At 48.2% G+C, this 24,108-nt stretch overlaps 1 protein-coding gene across 9 annotated transcripts in view; it reads right to left on the bottom strand.

Moving 5' to 3' along the window:
* The window catches only part of LOC144717789 (lymphocyte cytosolic protein 2-like), a 50,196-nt gene that overhangs the window by 25,100 nt on the left and 988 nt on the right, over positions 1 to 24,108 (bottom strand). For 4 of the 9 annotated variants that reach the window (XM_078593443.1, XM_078593441.1, XM_078593444.1 and 1 more), the window contains exons 2-8: positions 19,141 to 23,172; positions 18,438 to 18,533; positions 16,939 to 17,001; positions 11,580 to 12,034; positions 7,483 to 7,529; positions 4,026 to 4,106; positions 3,345 to 3,398 (exon numbers count right to left, since the gene is read on the bottom strand). In XM_078593443.1, the coding sequence (XP_078449569.1) occupies positions 3,345 to 3,398; positions 4,026 to 4,106; positions 7,483 to 7,529; positions 11,580 to 12,034; positions 16,939 to 17,001; positions 18,438 to 18,533; positions 19,141 to 19,612 (1,268 nt within the window). In that variant the 5' untranslated portion in view covers positions 19,613 to 23,172. Of the gene's footprint in view, positions 1 to 3,344; positions 3,399 to 4,025; positions 4,107 to 7,482; positions 7,530 to 11,579; positions 17,002 to 18,437; positions 18,534 to 19,140; positions 23,173 to 24,108 lie in introns of those variants that run through there. The other 5 variants (XM_078593448.1, XM_078593447.1, XM_078593446.1 and 2 more) reach the window with 5 other exon arrangements.

Below are 24,108 nucleotides of genomic sequence, written 5' to 3'. Positions count from 1 at the left end.
AAGTATTTGACCCCTCTGCAAAACATGACTAAGTACTTGGTGGCAAAACCCTTGTTGGCAATCACAGAGGTCAGACGTTTCTTGTAGTTGGCCACCAGGTTTGCACACATCTCAGGAGAGATTTTGTCCCACTCCTCTTTGCAGATCTTCTCCAAGTCATTAAGGGTTCGAGGCTGACGTTTGGCAACTCGAACCTTCAGCTCCCTCCACAGATTTTCTATGGAATTAAGGTCTGGAGACTGGCTAGGCCACTCCAGGACCTTAATGTGCTTCTTCTTGAACCACTCCTTTGTTGCCTTGGTCGTGTGTTTTTGGGTCATTGTCATGCTGGAATACCCATCCACGACCCATTTTCAATGCCCTGGCTGAGGGAAGGAGGTTCTCACCCAAGAATTGACGGTAAATGGCCCCGTCCATCGTCCCTTTGATGCGGTGAAGTTGTCCTGTCCCCTTAGCAGAAAAACACCCCCAAAGCATAATGTTTCCACCTCAATGTTTGACGGTAGGGATGGTGTTCTTGGGGTCATTGGCAGCATTCCTCCTCCTCCAAACACGGCGAGTTGAGTTGATGCCAATGAGCTCCATTTTTGGTCTCATCTGACCACAACACTTTCACTCAGTTGTCCTCTGAATCATTCAGATGTTCATTGGCAAACTTCAGACGGGCATGTATATGTGCTTTCTTGAGCAGGGGGACCTTGCAGGCGCTGCAGGATTTCAGTCCTTCACGGCGTAGTGTGTTACCAACTGTTTTCTTGGTGACTATGGTCCCAGCTGCCTTGAGATCATTGACAAGATCCTCCCGTGTAGTTCTGGGCTGATTTCTCACCGTTCTCATGATCATTGCAACTCCACGAGGTGAGATCTTGCATGGAGCCCCAGGCCGAGGGAGATTGACAGTTCTTTTGTGTTTCTTCCATTTGCGAATAATCGCACCAACTGTTGTCACCTTCTCACCAAGCTGCTTGGCGATGGTCTTGTAGCCCATTCCAGCCTTGTGTAGGTCTACAATCTTGTCCCTGACATCCTTTGAGAGCTCTTTGGTCTTGGCCATGGTGGAGAGTTTGGAATCTGATTAATTGATTGATTGCTTCTGTGAACAGGTGTCTTTTATACAGGTAACAAGCTGAGACTAGGAGCAGTCCCTTTAAATGTGTGCTCCTAATCTCAGCTCATTACCTGTATAAAAGACACCTGGGAGCCAGAAATTTTCTGATTGTGAGGGGGTCAAATACTTATTTTTCTCATTAAAATGCAAATCAATTTGTAACATTTTTGACATGCGTTTTTCTGGATTTTGTTGTTGTTATTCTGTCTCTCACTGTTCAAATAAACATACCATTAAAATTATAGACTGATCATTTCTTTGTCAGTGGGCAAACGTACAAAATCAGCAGGGGATCAATACTTTTTTCCCTCACTGTATTTGTGCATGTGTGTTCATACATGCGTGTGTCCATATGAATGCATGTGCATGCGCGTGGGTACACGCATGAATGGGGGGCGTTGGTGTAGTGGTTAGCGCGTTGCGCTACGAACACAGTCCTGGGCCTCCCCTAGGTCGACTCCATCTTAAATTATGACGGTACCTGGTGCGGTGTGTAAACATCGCCACCGGGGAGACTAAGACGGCCGAGCGTGGTACTGTCCACCCACCCCCTCGTGTGCATTGCTGGCCTTCTTCATAGGCAATCATTAACACAACTTGTCCCAACAGTCTGTTCGACTACACGGAAGATGAGAATAGGATTTCCCCTTTTTTCTGGCAACAAAACAGGTGTTAAGATGTTAAAACACCAAACTGAAACCTTTTATAAGGAATCATGTCTGCATTAACCACAATACTTGTGGTCAGAATGTAAAAAAAACATACTTTGATTATATATGTGCATTGTCTTTGAAACTGATTGGTCCACACCAGAGACAGCTTTCTTTTGAGCCTCGTCTCAAAAGGTGTTAGACCGCGTCCTCTGGCCTAACACCGTTTGGACTAGGATGTTTTTTTATTTACATGCTTTTATTTAACTCTGTCTGTTGTATCCTCAACTCTGGCAGTTGTTGTATCTTCAACTCTGGCAGTTGTTGTATCCTCAACTCTGGCAGTTGTTGTATCCTCAACTCTGGCAGTTGTATCCTCAACTTTGGCAGTTGTATCCTCAACTCTGGCAGTTGTTGTATCCTCAACTCTGGCAGTTGTATCCTCAAATCTGGCAGTTGTTGTATCCTCAACTCTGGCAGTTGTATCCTCAACTCTGGCAGTTGTTGTATCCTCAACTCTGGCAGTTGTTGTATCCTCAACTCTGGCAGTTGTTGTATCCTCAACTCTGGCAGTTGTTGTATCCTCAACTCTGGCAGTTGTATCCTCAACTCTGGCAGTTGTTGTATCCTCAAATCTGGCAGTTGTTTTATCCTAAAATCTTGTAACTAAATTTTAACCCACTTCCCAATGTGGTATCGACTGCAAACTTTGTATACGTATGTCATACCGATGACAATACTATATTCTATCATTAAAAACAAAATGTAAGCAATCTTTTTTAAATATTATGTTTCGGCTTGGGTCTAATTGTCCACGCTCAACTGACGTTGGCTGTAAATCACAACGGCCCCTTACGTTATGGCAAGCCTCGGGGCCACTTCCTTGAGTGGTGGAGATCTGCCATTACTCGTACGGTACATTTCATTAAAGCGTGTTAAAAAAAAAAGTTTTTTTAAAATATTACTTATTGTGTTTGGTTTGTTGTTGTCCTTCCCGCGCACCTCCGATTAGCGTGGTTGGCAACGTACGGCGCGGTGGATCGCAATGCTCAGTGGATTGGCCACCACTGGTCTAAACAAACATAACATTCCGCACTCTTTGGTTCTTTTGGTAAAGTCACGTACGTATAAAATAAAATAAATCACGAATTTTCGGGCGCAACACAAGCGTCCGTCATCAGGTGGGAAAGCATGGTCTGCTGCTGAGGCAGACTGTTTTAAAACAGTTTATTTGATTTTATACCTACGTGACTTTACCGAAAGAACCAAAGAGTATGGATTCCTGCAGTCACGAAAGCTTCAAATCAAGATAACAATCCGCCTTAAAAAAAAAGATAACCCACTCTAGTTTCATGAACATACTTGACAATCCTCCTCTAATCTTATACCCACATTATGAACCATAGAATGAACCATATAATTCCCTCACTTCATCTGTTTAACGGTCGGTCCCTACAAAAGAACACATTTTGTTGAGATGAGCTTTCATGAATTATCAGCTGTTTCAAGGCAACCACCTACCATATAGCAAGATGCAGAGCTGCCCTATGCGAAGCACCGATTGCACAAAGCACTGCCATCCTTACCGTGTCATTTTCTCCTTTCCCGTTTGCCACATGTCAGTGGGAGACACCTGGAACCTGCCAGAAACAATGACGTACCTCAATCACGTCTGATTTCTAATAGTGTACATTATTTCCTCCGCTACTTTCTGGTAGGCCAATCAAACCGCACGCCCCAAGTCCTACCCCTCCCCCGATCCCCCATCCCCGGCTGAAGGCCCAGTCCCCCTTTTTAATTTCTGATAGTCAAGTCAAACAATGTTGGTACAATATTTCTCATACAGCATGACTGACAAAAGCCGTTCTAGTAATGGCATTCGTTTAAAGTTTGTTTAGCTCTGTGTCGTCCCCCTTGGTTTATGTATGACCCCCCCCCCCCCCTTGAATGAGATCTTGCTACATGAGTTGCCCTCACCCGAAGGCTAGTGGTTCCCAACCTTTCTGGACCGCCGTGCACGAAAAGCATACAGTACGTGTTAACATTAAACGCGTCAACATTAGTCCAAACCGTAGCATCGGCAACAGTGCTGCAAACCACTTGCCACTGCGTCATCAGCCACCTGTGATCTCTGGACCACGGGTTGGGAATCACTGTTCTAGGAATACACACAGCAAATACTAATCCCATGGAAAGCGATGGTACACACTGCACATGTACATGTGTTGCTATACTAATGCTGCAGAGTGAGAGAGAGAAAAACGTACCTTTTTGTTAATTCAGCCACAACTTTCCACTTTCCCTTTGGGTCCAATTTGTTGATGTCCTGTGAGAGTTTGAATATCTGTCTGCATAAAGACACGTTTTCAAAACAATTACACGTTTAACTATCTTGCCGATGAACACACTTTGCGATCAAATAGGGAGCAGGTAAATACAATAGATTATATTACTGCATAATATTGAGTTGTGTGTCCGAATGCGACCGCACATCAAGACAGGCAATATAACCCCTAAAAATATACCGACACAATTTTTACTTATAGTTTAATACAAACTCTACCATTGTCAGCAACGAAATGAAGAAAAATATTTTATAACTCGTCCAGTCAGCAAGCCCTCACTTCCTGTCACGGAACCACCCCAAATGTCAACACCACAGAACTACTATTGCAGTCAATTAAATTGACAAATCTCTCTCAACACACGCAGTGTCGTTTAACAGAAAATATATACACATTATAGACCCCCCCAGCTGAGATAGGCATAACTTGGAAAAAAGTCAAAGTGATTTCTTGTTCAAATGACCATTACACTAAAAACTAAACTTTTTTATTTTACCAGTTAAGGCCCACTGAGCTATATAGCTCTTTTTCAGAAGCGACCTGGCTACAAATGATAGCTCAACGAAGTGGCTTATCACGTGGAAATGTATAGCAGCCAATACTCTACACCAGCGCATATCCCCAGTTTACAGCCCTGTGCCAGTGGTGGAAAATCCTCATTCCTATCATGTGGGTGAGATTATTCATAGGACAAACACTGTTGACTTACCTACAAAGTGGTACTTGTTTTTATCAACCATGGAGGCATAATGGGCTATCAACCTTCCTACTGCTCATTTTACTGCTGGAGCCACCTGGGCAGATATTTAATTTAAATGTGTTTTTTCTATAAGACTTAATTTAGGAAATTATAATATATTAGGCTTGAAAGTGTGCAAAGAAGCATGGGAAGATGGTTGCTTAATATGAGACAGGCAGGAAGAGGAACAAAAGTTAGACATACTATTGACTTCAAAATGCTAGTGCGCTTGGGCAGACCACATAGCTGGGAAATAGCGAAGGGGAGATTGGTGACAGAATAGCAGCAAAGGAGAGAACGTGCCATAGAGGACGTCCATCCCAATGTTGGGGTGAATAGATTGGTTCACGTGAACTCGAAACATTGGTTATGCCATCATATAAATGAAAGATCAGATGCATGTGTTTTTGGTACAGCTATTGGTGACAGGGCCTAGACCAGGGGTCGGCAACCAAAATAACAAGAAGAGCCATTTCTTTACAATTCGGTACAAAATTCAGTATTTCAAGAGCCGCAATGCATCTGAGTACATACTGTACTCACGTACATATCGTCAAGAAGCAGCCCGTAAAGAGCCGCATGCGGCTCCGGAGCCGTAGGTTGCCGACCCCTGGCCTAGACCATAAAGCTCATTACACTTTAAAACCTAGTTGGACTATGTGGTATGAAAGAGAACATAAAGTTTCTGTAGACTAATCCATTGCAAACTTTAAACATCTACATCGGCCAGTGCTCCATGAAACGCAACAGATGGGCATTAGGGCAATGTTTATATATTTTGGCAACTTTCCACATTCCCTGAACAGTGGCCAGTCTATCCAAAGGACAACCAATGTGGACTTCCCGCAATGTGTTCTTAATTTCAGAAACTAGTGAGGGATTATAGGTTGAATCGACCTCCAGCCAATTATTTTAACTGGTAACCTTTTAATTAAGAGTCAAGAACTTTAACTCCAGTGAAACCCAGCTTGACGCTGCAATGCATTCCCTTCTTATACAGGTCTTGAGACTCAATGAGATCTGCCTAAGCAAGAGACAACACTGTATTCATATTTTTACTCTTTTTAAAATGGGGTTATAGAGTAGTGTTCTTAGTGGGTGAAACATAAAATACAGTATTAATACTATTATATGTACAGACTTTCATCAGTCCGCTACGTAATGAAGGCCTGCCCCACGGGGTTAATTGACCATACTTCACTGTGATGGTCATTGTGTTGACGAAGGAGGATGGGGCCCAGGACCGGTTCAGATATCACTCGCCACTGTGTTAGCCATGGGCGGAAATCAAACTTTGGTCATCGTTCTAATAGAGCACTGTGCGAACCTCTCCAATCATTTTTAGTAATAAATTAGGGACATTATGAAGATGGAACGTTTCACCATGTTTCTGCAAGCGATAAACTTGTTTGACCATTTGTTTTTATTTTATTTTAAAGAGGAAGAAGGCACAGCTGCAGAGGGATGAGTGCACACAAACGGATACAAAGTTATCGAGCGAAGCCACAAAGTCAGCCGCATTTCGTTTTACTGACTTCAGAGGGATGGTGATGATGACGACGGTGATAGGCTGCTTTGACCCCTAACTGGAAACTGAATTCACAGCATTCTGATTGCGTTAAGCATTCTAACCACATCGTCATCCTTCTCAGTTCCTAACAAGACGATTTTGAGTTATGAAGCTGAATGCTATCACAGCTCAAGATGCTAATTCAACATTATTAATGATACGCTATTAACATTAAAACGAATGGTGTTACAGTCCGTCAATCCACCGCCGAATAAAGGTCTCCCCGTGCTCTATTAGTCATGGGTGTTATTTGAGCATACTTCAATATGTCAATGTGGGTTGGTGAAGGAGGTGCCCACGACTGTTTTGATATGACTTTCAAATTAATGTTAGCCATGGCCTGGTGTGCCACCACGACTTGACTCTTAACATTATTGATATTGATGAAAAACAACAATATTGAGTGTACTCAGCTGAATGCTCTAAATATGTACGAACCTTGTCATCTTGACATTTAGCCCATTAATTGTTCTTTTAATATTTAAAGCAATCAAAGTCCAAGCATTTTTTTCACATGCCTAGATTATATTTTTTACAAATACTAAGTTTTAGGGTACAAATAACATCTGTGGAAATGAATGACCTCGGCGTGTGCCAACACAACCACTGCTTGCACCACTGATAAAAATAAATAAACTGAAACCGCAAAATAAAAACCGTCAGCCGACTTCCGCTTGGTGTAAAATGGCTCTGAAACTACAAAATTATAAAATAATTGGAGAATGATAATTGACAAGACTTTGATCAAAGCCTCTCCGTAGCCTGACATAACAAGCACTGAAGCTGTTATTTTGTATACAGTATGTGGTTCCCAAGAAGTGTGATGTAATCCCAGTAACCCATGATGACTGTTGCAAGACTTTAATCTCAAAGGAGTCTTTGTCTTTTTCCTGAAACTAGGCAGGCAGTTTATTGGCAATCGAGGATTCCTAGCGGGGCTCTTCAGAGCCCCCTCTAGTGGAGACCCTCTCTGCTAACAGTGGTGTGAGCAGGTAATTGCAGGGCTTCACCTTTACCTATTACAACTGACAAACAATGCTTCAAGCACAGGTGCTGGGAGTCACACTTACGGCTGGCAATTCACTGGGAACTTGTGCAGGTCGATGTGGCTGAGAGCCTGAAACAGAGATGTTTGTGTTAACATTAGTGTATTACTGCTCCATTTCAGCTTCATCACATTCCGCAGTTGAGAAAATCTAACCTTATGCAATAACAATGGCGAAGGTTTGTTAAGTGTAAAGTCGCAATATGCATTTCCACGTATGCATATATATGACACACCAAGGCTATAGCTCATAAAATTCTGGTCGGTGTGCTAATAATTGTTCGTTCGTTCGTTTCTCAGTCCGCTTGTTCTGGTGAGAGTCACGACAGCAGGATGTTGAGTAGGACAGTCCAGACCTCCTTTTCCCTGGGGACAGACTCTAGCTCTTTCTGGGGAATTCCTAGGTGTTCCCAGGTCAGTTGACGGCATAGTCTCGCCAGCGTGTCTGGGGCCAGCCCCGGGATCTTCGCTCAGTGGGATGTGCCCGGTAGAGCTCCAGGGGGAGTCAATCGGGGGGCATCCGTACTAGGTGCCTGAACCACCTCAACTGGCTCTTCTCGATCCGGAGGAGCAACGACTCTACTCGGAGGCTCTCCCGGATTACCGAGCTCCTCACCCGGTCACAGAGAGTAAGCCCAGCAACCCTGCGGAGAAACCTCATTTCGGCCCCTTGTACCCATGACCTCATTCTTTCGGTAATTACCCAAATCTAATGACAATAGGGGAGGGTGGGAATGTAGATTGACCTGTAAACCGAGAACTTTGTTCGAGAACAGTACAATGCCCTCAACACTGCGGACGCCGCACCGATCCGCCGACCGATATCCGGCTCTCACTTACGAAAGAGACCCCCAGGTATTTAAACTCCTCCACTAGGGGCAGCTATTTCCCCCTCACTTGGAGAAAACAATTTGCCGTCTCCCGGGAGTGAACCATGACCTCAGATGTGGAGGTGCTGATCCTCATCCCAGCTGCTTCACACTCGGCATAAAACCGTTCAAATGCATACTGCAGATCACAGACCGAGGACAACATAATCTGCAAAAAGCAGCGACGCCACCTCCATGCCCCCATACTAGATACTCTCCATACCTTGGCTGCGCTTTGATATCCTGTCCAGGAAGATCACGAACAGGAGACAAGACGCACCCTTGGCAGAGTCCAACAACCACAGTGAACGACTTTAATTTAACACCAAGAATATGGACACAGCTCTCACTCCGGGAATAGAGGGACCGGATAGTGCACAAAAGCGGCACTGGTACATCATACTCTCACAGCACCTCCCACAAGACATTGTGGGGAACATGATCATATGCTTTCTCCAAGCCGAGCTTGGCCCTCACCGAGCTTACATTTACATTTACAAACAAATGTATCTCTCCTACTCGCTCTCTCCTACTCGCTCCTACATTAACATTAGCTGCCCCGCCCATCTCTAAACCTTTATAAACAGCCTCCCTCAAAAAATGTCCCTCTTTTTCACCTGAAGACGATTGCTTGTCTTGCGATCGAAACGTCATGATTTAGATTTTTGTAATGTTTTCTATCTACGTGGCTTTACCGAAAGACCCAAAGAATATGCTTTCTCCAAATTTACAAAGCAGAGGTAGACTGGAGAAGCATACTCCCATGACCCCTCAAATATCTGTGAGAGGGAAAAGAGCTGGTTCATTGTTCCACGACCATGATGGAATCCACATTGTTCCTCCTGAATCTGAGGTTTCACCACCGGGCGTAGCCTCCTCTCCAGCACTCTGGCATAAGCTTTACCTCGGACGCTGAGGAGTGTGATTCCTGTGTAGTTGGAGCACACCCTCTGGTCCCCTTTTTTAAATGGGAACCATGACCCCAGTCTGCCAATCCAGAGGTACTGTACCCGCATTTCCATGCAACATTGAAGAGGCGTGTTAACCATGACACTCCTACACTCTCCACCACTTTCAACAACTCTGGGTGAATCTCGTCCACCCCAGCAACTTTGCCGCTATGAAGGCCCTCAACCACCGCAGCGACTTCAGCAGCCTTGATGGATCCGACCCCTCCAGCTGTTTCCAGGGCTGCCTCCTGAGAGGAGGGCATGTTCCTCGAATTGAGGAGCTCACAGTGTTCCTTCCACCTCTTGACTATCTCCTTAGTCGATGTCAATGTTCCACCACTCTTACTGAAAACAGCCGGGGGCACGTCCCGTCGACCTCTCCTAAGGTGTCAGATGGTTTGCCAGAACATCTTCTTGGTTCTTTCGGTAAAGTCACGTAGAAGGGAAGTAATAAAATAATAAAAATAAGACATAATAAAACTATTCTCACGACGTTTCGGCCACAACGCAAGCAGCCGTCCTCAGGTGAAAACCAGGTCTGTCGAGGCGACAGCGTCTGAATGAAACAGCACACGTGCTTGGAGCATATATATAAGCTGGGTTGGAAGGGGGGAAAAGAGCGCCTTGACAAAAGAATATGCATATCAAGAGGCATTTAGCATATTTATAGGAAATGCAAGTATGTGATTAGTACTACTCATTATTTTGTCAAGGCGCTCTTTTACCCCCTTCCAACCCAGCTTATATATATATGCTCCAAGCACGTGTGCTGTTTCATTCAGACGCTGTCGCCTCGACAGACCTGGTTTTCACCTGAGGACGGCTGCTTGTGGCCGAAACGTCGTGAGAATTGTTATATTATGTTTTATTTTTATTATTTTTTTACTTCCCTTCTACGTGACTTTACTGAAAGAACCAAGAAGATGAATCCCTGCAGTCACGAAAGCTTTAAATCGAAATTTGCCAGAACATCTTTGAGGCTGCCCGGTAGTCGCTCTCCATGGCCTCTTAAAACTCCTCCCATGCCAGGGTTTTTGCTTCAGTGACTGCTGCAGCTGCCACCCTCTTGGCAAGCCAGTACCTCTCAATAGAGTCGGGAGACCTTTTTTCAAGCATAGCTCGGAAAGCCTCCTTCTTCAACTTGATAGGTTCCCTCACCACTGGTGTCCACCAGCGGATACTAGGGTTGTCGCCATAACAGGCACAAACTGCCTTCAGGCCACGGATTTTTGCAGTTGCATCCACAATCGAGGTCCTGAACATCCCCCACTCGGACTCAATGTCTACGATCTCCCTTGGAGTGCAGGAGAAGTTTTCCTGGAGGTGGAAGTTGAAATCTTTCTGCATTGGGTCTTCTGCCAGATGTTCCCAGAAAACCCGCACTATTCATTTGGGCCTACAAAGTCTATCTGGTCGGTGCTCCAAATGTCGGATCCAACTTACTACCAGGTGGTGATCAGTTGACAGCTCTACCCCTCTCTTCACCTGAGTGTCCAGAACATATGGCCTTGGGTCTGATGATGCAAAAAGTCAACCACTGACCTAGAAAGTCGATCATTGACCTATACATTCTCAACACAAAATTAATTTGCTAAAAATCCCAATTCAAATCAAGTCAGGCGTCAAAGTGTCTCCCTTGCTCAAGTGAGCAATCTTTTAGCACTGACATCCTGACACAGTGGTGAAAATTTGTCATCCCTATGGTGAGGGTCAGTTCTCTATAGGACAACCGCTACTTGTGTTTTTCAAAGTGATACTCATTTTACTAACTTCAGAGGGATGGTGATGATGACGACGATGATAGGCTGCTTTGACCCCTAACTGGAAACTGAATTCACAGCATTCTGATTGCGTTAAGCATTCTACCCACATCGTCATCCTTCTCAGTTCCTACAAGACGATTTTGAGTTATGAAGCTGAATGCTATCACAGCTCAAAATGCTAATTCAACATGATTAATGATACGCTATTAACATTAAAACGAGTGGGGTTACAGTCCATCAATCCACCACCGAATAAAGGTATCCCCGTGCTCTATCAGTCATGGATGTTATTTGAGCATACTTCAATATGAGCATCTTTCTGCATTGGGTCTTCTGCCAGATGTTCCCAGAAAACCTGCACTATTCATTTGGGCCTACAAAGTCTATCTGGTCGGTGCCCCAAATGTTGGATCCAACTTACTACCAGGTGGTGATCAGTTGACAGCTCTGCCCCTCTCTTCACCTGAGTGTCCAGAACATATGGCCTTGGATCCGATGATGCAAAAAGTCAATCACTGACCTAGAAAGTCAATCACTGACCTTCGGCCCAAGGTGCTCTGTGGCGTCCGGCGGCCGCGTAGTAGCAGCCTCGCGCAAGATGGCGTTGGAAGGCTCCGTCGCCGCCGCCCCGCCCAAGATGGAGGCCTCCACCCGCGTGGCAGGAGCAATGGCGGACGTCGTTTCCCGCCGAAAATCCTGGTCCTCGGCGTCAAGCTGAGCCGCAGGCGGCCGACCCAGGCCGCAGAAGACGCGACCGCCGTCACCAGATTGAGCAGAATCGCGCGGAGCGACTCGATCTGCTCCGCCATCAGCCGCCATCCTTCGTCCGCCCGTGAGGTGGTCGCTTCTTCTTCCCTTGGGCGATGAGCGGCGTCGAGGAGAGCGGCCGCCGGAGGTAGAGGAGCTGTAGCTCCCAGAAGATCGTCGTCGTCCGTCTCCACAACTTCCTCCGATGGAGGGTCCGGGGGGTTCTTCTTTCTGAGGTGCTTGGACATCTTGAAGATCGTCCAAACGGTCCCAGAAGAACTTCTGACACCAATGTAATAACACGCTGGAGACGGCTTGTAGAATTGGTCCTTTAATTCACTTTCTTTGTTCTTCACAAACACTCCCCGTTGCTGGCAGGCAACGGGAAGTGGGCAGACAGTCACCAGAGACCCACCACCACGTGGCACCCGGAGCCCCACTCGCGCGTGGCCTCTCCCTCTCTTAGTTCTGTGTCTGACCCCGTATCTCTCCTCTCTCCCCTTATTTAATGCCTGGGTCACGTGGTACACTCCAGCCAATCCTCAATAGCTTGCGCCAAATGTTCCAGATCCCCCATCAACTCCCGGTACCACGCCCCCGACTTGTCTTCCCATTGGCTGAGGCCAAGACCACCGAAACCAATCATCTAGCTGACATCCCGTGATCACACCGGGGCCATGCTCCCAGGCTCTCCCCCCATTGGCTGTAAAGCAGGACCGGCCAAGCCGATCACCACGTGAATCTGACATAGGCTCTTATTACACTTCTCAGTTCCTAACAAGACGATTTTGAGTTATGAAGCTGAATGCTATCGCAGCTCAAAATGCTAATTCAACATGATTAAGGATACGCTATTAACATTAAAACGAGTGGGGTTACAGTCCGTCAATCCACCACCGAATAAAGGTCTCCCCGTGCTCTATCAGTCATGGGTGTTATTTGAGCATACTTCAATATGAGCATCTTTCTGCATTGGGTCTTCTGCCAGATGTTCCCAGAAAACCCGCACTATTCATTTGGGCCTACAAAGTCTATCTGGTCGGTGCCACAAATGTTGGATCCAACTTACTACCAGGTGGTGATCAGTTGACAGCTCTGCCCCTCTCTTCACCTGAGTGTCCAGAACATATGGCCTTGGATCCGATGATGCAAAAAGTCAATCACTGACCTAGAAAGTCAATCATTGACCTTCGGCCCAAGGTGCTCTGGTACCAAGTACACTTATGAGCATCCTTGAGTTCGAACATGGTGTTTGTTATAGACTTTCTGTGACGAGTGCAGAATTCCAATAACATCTCACTGTTCAGGTTCAGATCAGGGGTGGGCATTCCTCCCAATCACGCCTCTCCAGGTATCCCCATAATTTCCCACTTGAGCATTTGAGTCGCCCAGTAAGACTATGGAGTCGGTAGGCAGTACTCTGTCGAACACTGCACCTACCATCCTCAAGAAGGCCAAATACTCTGAACTGCTTTTTGGTGCATAACGACAGACGCCAGTCAGAGTTTTCCTTTCTGAAACCCGAAGTCTCATTGAGATGACCTCCTCATCCAATGGGACAAACTTCCAACTGAACCGCACCCCGCTGAGGGCATGTGAGTATCCTCACACCCGCCCGGGGCCTCTCACCAGGGGTTACTCCGGAATAGGAGCGAGACCACCCCCGATCAAGAAGTTTGGTTCCTGTGCCAATGCTGTGTGTGGAGGTGAGACCAACTATATCTAGTCGATACCTTTCCACCTCCTCCACAAGCTCTGGCTTCTTCCCCCCCAGTGCTGTGACATTCCACGTCCCAATAGCTAGTGTCCATCGCCAAGGTCGAGTCTGTCTGAAGCCATCCCTCTCCCTGCCATACTGGCATTGCATCCGCCACTCACCATTTGACCTACGGATGGTGGGCCAACGGGATGGCGCCACCAGGTTACGTGGGTCACCTGGCCACCAGGCGCTTTCCTGCGAACACCACCCCCAGGCCTGGCTCCTAGTGTGTGTCCCGGTATCCCTTGCCTGGGGGAGGTTCCGATTTTTTTATTTTTTGCCATTCATGAAGTGATTTTTTTGTGGAGCATTATTTGAACCTTATGGTGGGACCCCGGCGTCCCATAAGCCCCCAGCTCTCCCATAACTGCGTTTCGACGTCAATCTATGTCTGTTGAATGCGAACGATACGGCAATCTATTCCTCTCGACGAGCTCTACACGATGCACTAATCAAAGTTTCAAAGTTTTGTTTCTTCTGCGCATTCATCCTCGCTGCGCTTGGAAGACATGACAAGAGAATGATCCGCGCCAGGTGGGTCGCGGCGTTTATGTGCGCGGTGGGACGGAGTCGCCAAAAATAAATTAATTATTTACGATTTTGACTTCCGTTTATTCGGGAACCCAGGGTCCCGCCATAAGCTTCATTTGTCTGGACCTCCCTCAAGACCTGTTCGCCAAGGAAGACCCTACCAGGAGAACAAGACTCCAGGCGACATAGCTGGAGGACGATACACAACTCAAATGCTCCAGTTCAGTGGTTCCCAACCTTTTCAAGTATGCGGACCCCTTTTCAACCTATAAACATTTCAAGGGACCATCACATGGTAGTAGTTATTTGAAATTGGACATTTCCTTTGCGTTGATGTGATTCTATTTATTTTCAGTGCCCCCCCCCTCCCCTGTCATAGCCTTACGAAACACCAGGGGTTCACGGACCACAGGTTGGGAACCACTGCTCTAGTTTAGGGGTTGGCAACCTGCGGCTCTGGAGCCGCATGCAGCTCTTTAAGGATTGCAGTGAGGCTCTTGAAATTCAAAAAAAAATTGCCCTGTATGTTACTTTGGTTGCCGACCCCCGACCACAGAAGTCCAGTTCACCATGAGAGTTCAGTTTATCATGGGCAGTGGTCAGCAACCTGCGGTTGAGGAGCATGCATGTGGTTCATTCAATACTGGTTCGTGACGTTATTTTTTAAGGACCACCATCTCGTATTCACATGCATTGCAGCTCTTGAAATATTGGGGGTTTTACTGAATTCCCCAAAAATGGCTCTTGTTTTGATTGCCGACCCCTGCTCTAGTTGATGTGTGAATCGGTAAGACGTGCCTGTATTTGTGACCTTTGTCGGCACTGTGGAACTAATGCAGAGCGTGTAACTGACAATCCAAAGGCACAGGGTGAAATCCTGGTTGGAATTCCACTAAATGTTATTATCTCTCAAAGGTGCAAAGAAGATTTGTTCCATTTTCATGAGAAGTCAATATCGATTATTCCATGGCTCTCGCCATGATATTGTGCCATTTATACAACTGGCTCAGGGCCACGAACAGAGGTGAGTGTTGTCACATTGCTCGTGTGAGCAAAATGACTCTTTGATTTAGGGTAGCCTATTATCTCGTATCAAGGCTACATTGTCAGTGGAGGACTGCAAAAACATCCATTGTTGTACTGTACTCTGCTTAAACCTATATGCTCTCGACCTTCATAACCCCACATTGAGCAGCGTGGTGAAGTAGGATCAAATTAACCCCGATGACTCGCACGATGTGGGGAAGCCCTAATTCAGCAGTGGATTGACAAAGGCTTTACACATATACATGTACACATATACATAACCTAACTGGGTGTTGCTGTCACAATACGGTATGACGCATGTCCAATGCTTTCTGTCACGAGACAAATAAGTGTAACAACTGATGTGGTTGGATAAGTCACTTCTCGCTACGTCTGATGCAAGCACCCGTGCACTGCATTATGTGGAAATCAGGCCCCACTTCGTGTGACAAGCAGAGGTTTTAATGTGAATTCGTCCATTAAAAAAAAACCTCACCACGTGCATGGTGAATGGTACCATTAACCATATACAGCAATATAATTTCACTTGCACTTGTAATACAATGTCAGAGTAAAGCGTGTGATGCACATAATCACTAGAATTAATTTGAGTGGTGGTGCAGTGGTTCACACACTGTGTTGACATCAGTGGCGAGTTGATATCTGACCTAGTTCTGGGTCACCCCCCCCCGACTTCACCAACCCACCAAGAACAACGTGGTGAAGTATGGCCAAACAACTCCCATGACTAACGTGGAAGAGCATATAAGCAGAAGAGAAAAATGACCACCAATATCTATAAATTAATACCAAACAATATTCTACAGCCAACACTACAAACATGAACAGGGAGCAAACATCTACAGTGTAGTCCACATAGGAAAGTTAACACACAAAATATGCTATTCAACAGTATCAGTGTGTGCAAATCACCATAAAGCGCTTTGATATTTATTCAAATGCACATGGAAATTCATATCATCTGGAATAGTCTGCCAACTAAAGTCTGGTCGGCCTTGGCAATCGACTAAAACATTTCTATTCTCTTCTGCTCTCCACGTTTAATTCACATTTTCTCATTGCCATCTGTGCTTCCGTCTCAGAATTTTTCTGAACTTGGCGCGTTTGCTTTTCCTGCTAGGTGGCACTGCTCACAATCAGGTACACATTCCCATCTTGATCAGGTGTAAACTCAGCCAAAAAATCCTCCATGGCTGATAAAAAGAAGTACTACTTTGTGGGAAGTAAAGAGTAGTCCTTTTATGCAAAACTGGCCCCTATAATCGGAATGTAAAATTTCAACCACAGGTTCTGGGTTTTGGGTTACCAAATATAGATGAGGTCTGCCTCATTGATTGTTTGAAAAGGAAACACTTTTACGCTTGACCAACAGAAAGCGTGTTAGTTTGTACCTGCATAACAAATGCAGAGTGCTGTGCCAACAGTATAAAGTACTCAAATAATCAGCAAAATAAATGATCGTTCACTTGCAGGCCTGACTCCAGTTCCTCTGGGATTTTGGGGACTACTGAGCGGTTGTGTGCGCCACTATGCCACAAATGATAGTAAACCTGGATGAGCCAAAAATGACATTTGGTGGTGCAGGACACAGCCCAGAACGCCCCTAGCGCCGGCCCTGATTCACCTGGTTCTAGGCCTGGGGTCAAGCGTGGCTGGCATGGGCCCGTCCACCTCTTCGTACCCCGGGCCCCTTGATAGCCACTGCACATGCACCCGCTGACGTTTTGGCCACGCAAAATGCAACCAATTTCTCACACAAGTTCTCTATTGGCGGCCATGTGCTCAAATAAGTGTGGAATTGTATCCGTGCCTTACCAGAAACCTGGCTCCATCGATGTTGAACCGCTGGGCAATGGCAGCACAATCCTGCAGTCCTTGCTACAACAACAATTACACCAATCAAACATGGTTCATTAAAACATGCAGCGTGGCTATACACACTATGGCCAGTGACGTTTCAATCACATGCGACTTTTACTGAATCGCTACTCCCAGTTACTATAAGATCAGGGCCGTATTATCCAACAAGAAAAGTAGGTACTGTGCCAAGGGCCTACGAAAACTCAAGGGCATTCCAAAAAAAATGTGAGCATGTTTTTTTGTTTGTAGAAACAACAAAATTGAACCAAAATATCTTCTTGAATAAATATATTTTTATAGCAAGGATAGGCACAGTGTATATACAAAGAGGCAGTCATGTCAATCGGTTTTTGTTCACAAGGTGAGAGTAATTAACACCGGAGATTAACTTTTCGAGATTTTTCATTGCAAAATAAGCAAATCACATCTTAAAATGGTGTGTTTCGCACAATCAAGCAAGTGAAGTGGCAGAAGTAACATGAGGCAGCAGCAGTACGAACTGTAGGAAGTTATCACTGAAGGCGTACGAAACAAAAGTGCATAAAGACTACAAGAACCTTAATCCGGCCCTGTATAAGATTAATTAGCTGATAGTGCAAGTGTAGTGCCTGAAATACGCGCCACATGCGGGAGTGGGTGTACGCGCGTGCAGAGTACAGTGGGAGCAAACGAGGTCGAGGTTGTTATTGTCGTTAGGCGTGAGGAGAAGGCCAGAGACGGGTAGGGGGCGATTAAGGACACAGGGCGCTGATTGGTCGGGAAGTTGTTGTCGCTAAGTGGCGCCGTGTTGTCTGGAAAACGTGGCAGGTGCCAGCGGGGGCTAGGGGGCGAGGGGCGTTGCGGAGGATGCCACCGATTAATTGGAGATTAATTGGCTTGGGGATAAAGAGAGGTGGCTTTGAAGGAGACGGGACTTCGCGCCTGGGAGGAGAAGGATGTTGGAGCTGAAGAAGCGGAGCCAGAAGCAGTGGAGAAGTGTAAGGTAGCAGTGGAGAAGTATAGGGTAGCAGTGGAGAGGTATAAGGTAGCAGTGGAGAAGTATAGGGTAGCAGCAGAGAAGTATAAGGTAGCGACGGAAAAGCCAGCAGAAGTGGCTGGAGTGTGACGGCGAAGCCAGCAGAAAGCGTCTGGAGTGTGGCGGAGAAGCCGATAGAGATACGGCTGAGTGTGACGGGGGAGCCGATAAAGAGCGGCTGAACTGTGACGGAGAGAGTGGAGAGGAGAGTCGACGGAGGAGAGACGCGGAACGCGGCGAGTGAGCGGCGAGCGAGCAGCGAGCGCGAGGGAGGAATGTTGATTGGTGTTAGCTGGAGGAATGTTGATCGGTATTAGCGAAATAAAGAGAGAGAAAAGCAAGAAGCTGTCGTGTCAAGTCGAGCACTACAACTGGCGTCAGAAGTGATTAAAGAACCACGCTGACATGTCAAAGAAAGTTGTTAAGAAGAAAAACGTACCGGCGGGCTCGTCGGCCGACAGCAGCGATGCAGACGTGGTGCCCCCATCGGGGCTGGAGGCTGTCGCTCCCCCGGAGGACCTGGATGGAGGGGCGCCTCCACGAGAGGAAGACGACCCGGACGACAATAAAAACCGAGCCCGCCTCACGTGTGGAGGGCTGCAATGGCTGAGTGGGAGGCCAGGATGACGGCGCTCGCGAAGGAGTTCGAACGATTCATGCTAACGATACGGGAGGCGCCGACGGGATCGGACCAGCCGCCTCACGAGCCTTCAACACCATCGGTGGCCGACGGCGCAGCTGTGTCTCCCGCTATGCCAGGAATGAAGCCAGACACTGAGGGGACGCCGGGGTCACCGACTCCGGGCTCACGATGCCGGCTGCACGTGGAGCGGTTTGAGGCGAAAGTCGGCGACTGGAAAGCATTTACGCGACGTTTGCGAGCAGCGTACCAGTCGCTCGGTTGGACAGAAAGTGATGCGTTATGGGCCCTACCGACGGCCCTGGATAACGATGTGCTGGCGGCATTCTACGGCTTCCCTGAGGAAGTTCTCTCATCATTGACGGAGGCATTCGCGGCAATGCAAGACATTTACGAGCCGCGATCGGTCGCCAAGCGCTAGTTTCAGTTGAGAAAGCGGGCAGAGATGGAATCTCCCCTCGCATACCGCAGTGCACTGTTGACCCTCGGTCAAGTGGCTTACCTGGCGATGGACCATGCTGCCCTTGACTCCTTGGCGCAGGAGAAGCTGTTGCTGATGGCGAAGGAGCTACGGGTCGTCCTTTCGCTTCCCAGCAACAGCGACGACGACGGGTCGTCTTTGCAGATCGCCAAGAACAACCAGACCAACCTGGATCTTCACGACGAATCAGCGGCGGTGACGGCACAGCCTCTGGTGGTGTGCGCCGGCACGGCCGGGGGCCTGTCAGAGTTGGAGGAGCCGGGGTCGCTGGCAGCAGCGGCCGCACGGCCGCTCGCGAGCCTGCCTCACCGCCCCGAGACGTATGGGGGTGGCGCCCTGCGGACGTGCTATGTGCGGGCGTCGAGGACACTTCGCACGGGACTGCTGGAGACGGAGAGGCGTCTTCCCAAGGGCGACAGGAGACTACGACCACAGACTCTCCCCATTCCGGGACCAACAGGCAAGTCGTGACACATTTAATACATGGCCGCATCCTTCACATCACCCATCCACGACACCACACACTGTAAATCCCCCTTCGTATGAATCACACGGTAATGCTGTATGGGGCGCGTTGGTTCATCGCGTTTTGGGTGCCGCGCCAGGTTCATCGGATGTGATGGCGCTTGTTCAAGGGGTGCAGATTAGAGTAATTGTCGATACGGGGGCTTTAGCGACCCTCATTTCCTTGCAAACTTTTCGTTCGTTGCCAACCTCACCCCAGGCTTTGGAACCAGTGGATGGCCCGTGTATAGCGGCAAATGGGGGCAGTTTGGGAATTTTGGGTCGCGTGCTCGCAACAATTCAAGTTGGGGAGGTGTGTGTAACGGGATATATTTTGGTTTCGACTGCTCTGGCCGTGCCATGTTTGTTGGGCACAGATTTTTTATGAAGGATGCCTCTTAAGATCTCAATAGAGAGGGGATGTTTGGAATTGCCATCGGGGAAATGCCTTAAATTTTTGGGGACTCCATCTAAATTCGCTCATGTAAACACCGTGGTGCAGGCGGTGGTTAGTCGCACAGTGCTTGAAAAAGGGCCTGCCATTGGATAACCTGGGGGAAGGTATATTGTTGACACCATCAAACGCCGTGCCACGGACGCCCTCCTTGGTCGGGGCTTTAACGATGGTGCCGGCAAATTGCGAACCATTTATACAGATTGTTAATACGGGGCACGAGTCAGTTGTTATTCAGGAAGGGACTACGTTAGCGCATGCGTCAGCTGTGCATAACTCGGATGGGGATGATTGCTTGGCAACGGGCGAGGGAAATGCGCTGCCGCAGTGTGGTGAGGAACCGGGCTGGTTCCGGGATTTGTACGAATGTAATGATGATTTGAAACCCGAGCAGCGGTCGCGTCTTCATAAGCTGCTTTTGGAATTTAAGGACGTATTTAGCACGGGGAAATATGATGTCGGTCGCACGTCCTTATTGATACATCACATTGATACTAGAGATGCACCTCCGATTCGCTTAAATTCTCACTATGTGAGCCCGCTGGAGAAGGATTGTATTCGGAAAATGATGGACGACTTGTTGCTACAGAATATTGTCTCTCCTTCTTCCAGCCCGTGGGGGGCTTCAATTGTACTGGTTAAAAAACGTGATGGTTCCCTGCGATTTTGTGTCGATTATCGTAAACTTAATAAGATTTCGGTGGCGGACGCGTACCCGCTCCCGCGCATTGATGACTCATTGGACGCCTTGTCTGGTGCAAAATTTTTCTCGACTCTTGACCTCTTGTCGGGCTTTTGGCAATTGCCCCTGGACGAAGAATCTAAGCCAAAGACGGCCTTTCGAACACCGCAGGGATTGTTCCATTTTAACGTGCTTACGATGGGGCTGAACTCCACACGGAGTCGGAGGTGCGTAGCTTCGTGGGATTTGCCTTGTACTACCGTTGATTTGTCAAGGATTTTTGCTACGATTGCAAGGCCACTGCATACACTGACCGCTAAGGGTAAAAAGTTCCTATGGGGTGACGAGGAACAGCGTTCGTTTGAAACGCTTTGGGACACTTTAGCAGACGTACCGCCACTCAAATATCCGAATTTTGGAGAGATGTTTGTTCTTGACACCGACGCCAGTGATACGGGCATAGGCGCTGTTTTGTCGCAGAAAATTGATGGAGTGGAAAGAGTCGTTGCATACGGCAGTCGCGTGCTGTCCCCGGTGGAGCAAAAATATTGTGTAACTCGCAGAGAATTGTTGGCGATTGTACACTTCGTGCAGTTGTATCGACCATATTTGTACGGTAGGGATTTCTTGGTCCGCACTGACCACGCGGCAGCGCAGTACTCCTTGCGGATTGACCAACCCTCAGGTCAAATGGCCCGTTGGCTTGAGGTTCTGTAGGTATATTCCTTTATGGTCCATCACAGTAAATTGACGCGTCATGTCAATGTAGACGCTCTGTCCCGATTGCCTCAGCCGTCAGGCTCGTGTAGATGTACCGAGGGATTGCTGTGCTGCGGTCCACTGCTGCAGGGCATTCCGGCCATGGCCGCTGCAGCCGATTCGGGCCCAATTGACGGGGCCCCTGCTAAAGAGCCCGGGTTACTGGGATTATCATAGGATTGTTGGGCACGCTTACAGGTAAACGATTCTTCACTAACCAGATCCCGTTCTAAAGGGTCGGAAGATTGGCCCATCCTTCGGCTCATAGACGATCTCCTAGTGAGGTGGGATGTCGTGTTGCAAAAATTTTGTATTGTGGTACTGTTGTGATTGAGGGGAAAACTTATTCACGATGCACACAAGCGTTTGATGCATTGGGTGAGAAGAAAACCGCATTGACCTTGAGTAACGATTTTTACTGGCCGGGGATGCACAACGATGTTCATTTGTACGTTAAGGCCTGTCACGAGTGCGCACGGCGGAAGGCGCCGGTGCAACCATATCGAGTACCGTTGCAATCGATACGAATTTCACGGGTAAACGAAATTGTCGCCCTGGATATTTTGGGGCCGTTCCCTATTACCCCGCGGGGTCACAAATATTTGCTGGTGGGTGTTGATTACCTCACTCGGTGGCCTATGGCATGGCCACTGGTAGACCAATCAACAGGATCCATCACGGAGGCCTTCCTGCAGGGTTACGTTTTTGATAAGGGTGCCCCGGAGCACCTGTAGCGCATTGGGTACGAAAAAAATTCAGATGTCCCCGTACCACCCGCAAACCGACGGGATAGTTGAGCGTCTTCATAGGATGCTGACGTCTATGTTGTGCCAGCAGGTTAATTCGGCACAAACTGATTGGGATCTATATGTTCCAGCGACCTGGCCGCTTACAGATTGGCCCCGCACGCCTCAAAGGAGAAATTCACCCTCCTATTTAATGTACGGTCGAGAACCGGAGGCCCCGGCCCGGGTCAAGCTGGGTGTCAAACCAAAGGGGAAGTTGTCAGCGGTGCCTACCCCCATAGCATTGGACCGTCTGAAGGAGGCTAGAGAGGCCTCACTGGGTAATACGGAGCGGAGGCAGGCGGCTAATGAGCGCCTGCACGGTACACAGCCTCCGCAGGAGCGATGGCAAGTGGGAGACAGGGCTTGGTTGCATTGTCCTATGGTGCCAGTGGGCACATCACCGAAATTCCATCGGCCCTGGCAGGGTCCTGTTGAAATTGTGGAGCTTCGAAGGGACCAGAGTGTACGGATTCGGTGCGGTCGTCGATTGTGGCATGTTCACCAATCGCAGTTGAAGAAATATGTATCGCCTTATGAAGTGTCATCTCCCATCCCTGAGCGGCCTGTATTGGATGTGTCCGACGAGCATGTTGTGCGGCGGCGTGAGAACGCACCTCAGCAGTTTACCCCCCGTGTGTCTGCAGGATCGCCGTTTTTGAGTCAGGTGCCGCCCCGGGACGCATGAGAACGGAATCCGGTCTCACCAGCGGGCGGCCGATGTTATGAGGAGAGGCGCACGTCACGGGTAGGACGCTGCCCCGCGCCCACGCAGGGATGCTCCCCGCCCTTGTCCCCTGTTCACCCGGGCCGGGGTGATGGACCGGCTGCGGGAGCCCGCTCCCGAAGAGTGACTTTTTCTTGACATTCTGTGGCGTAGTAGTCGTGTTGCGTTGTCAAGGGGGGTATCGTGTAACTATGTATATGAGGGTTGTTGTGTGTTGTCGTGTGACGCGTTATGCTTAGCCAGGACGGCTAATTCTTTAAACATGGGGGGGGGGGGGGGTGATGTAGTGCCTCAAATACGCGCCACACGCGGGAGTGGGTGTACGCGCGCGCAGAGTACAGTGGGAGCAAACGAGGTCGAGGTTGTTATTGTCGTTAGGCGTGAGGAGAAGGCCAGAGACGGGTAGGGGCGATTAAGGACACAGGGCACTGATTGGCCAGGAAGTTGTTGTTGTCGCTAAGTGGCGCCGTGTTGTCTAGAAAACGTGGCAGGTGCCAGCGGGGGCTGGCGGGCGAGGGGCGTCGCGGGGGATGTCACTGATTAATTGGAGATTAATTGGCTTGGGAATAAAGAGAGGGGGTTTTGAAGGAGACGGGACTTCGCGCCTGGGAGGAGAAGAAGGATGTTGGAGCTGAAGCAGCGGAGCCAGAAGCAGTGGAGAAGTGTAGGGTAGCAGTGGAGAAGTATAGGGTAGCAGTGGAGAGGTATAAGGTAGCAGTGGAGAAGTATAGGGTAGCAGCGGAGAAGTATAAGGTAGCGACGGAGAAGCCAGCAGAAGTGGCTGGAGTGTGACGGCGAAGCCAGCAGAAAGCGTCTGGAGTGTGGCGGAGAAGCCGATAGAGATACGGCTGAGTGTGACGGGGGAGCCGATAAAGAGCGGCTGAACTGTGACGGAGATTGTGTAGAGGAGAGTCGACGGAGGAGAGACGCGGAGTGAGCGAGGCCGGCGGAATGCGGCGGGCGAGCGGCGAGCGCGAGGGAGGAATGTTGATTGGTGTTAGCTGGAGGAATGTTGATTGGTATTAACGAAATAAAGAGAGAGAAAAGCAAGAAGCTGTCGTGTCAAGTCGAGCACTAC

This window comes from Lampetra planeri, chromosome 4 (genome assembly GCF_965212315.1).
Source record: "Lampetra planeri chromosome 4, kcLamPlan1.2.h2, whole genome shotgun sequence".
Lineage (NCBI taxonomy): Eukaryota > Metazoa > Chordata > Hyperoartia > Petromyzontiformes > Petromyzontidae > Lampetra > Lampetra planeri.
This window is presented reverse-complemented; position numbering and strand designations above follow the sequence as displayed.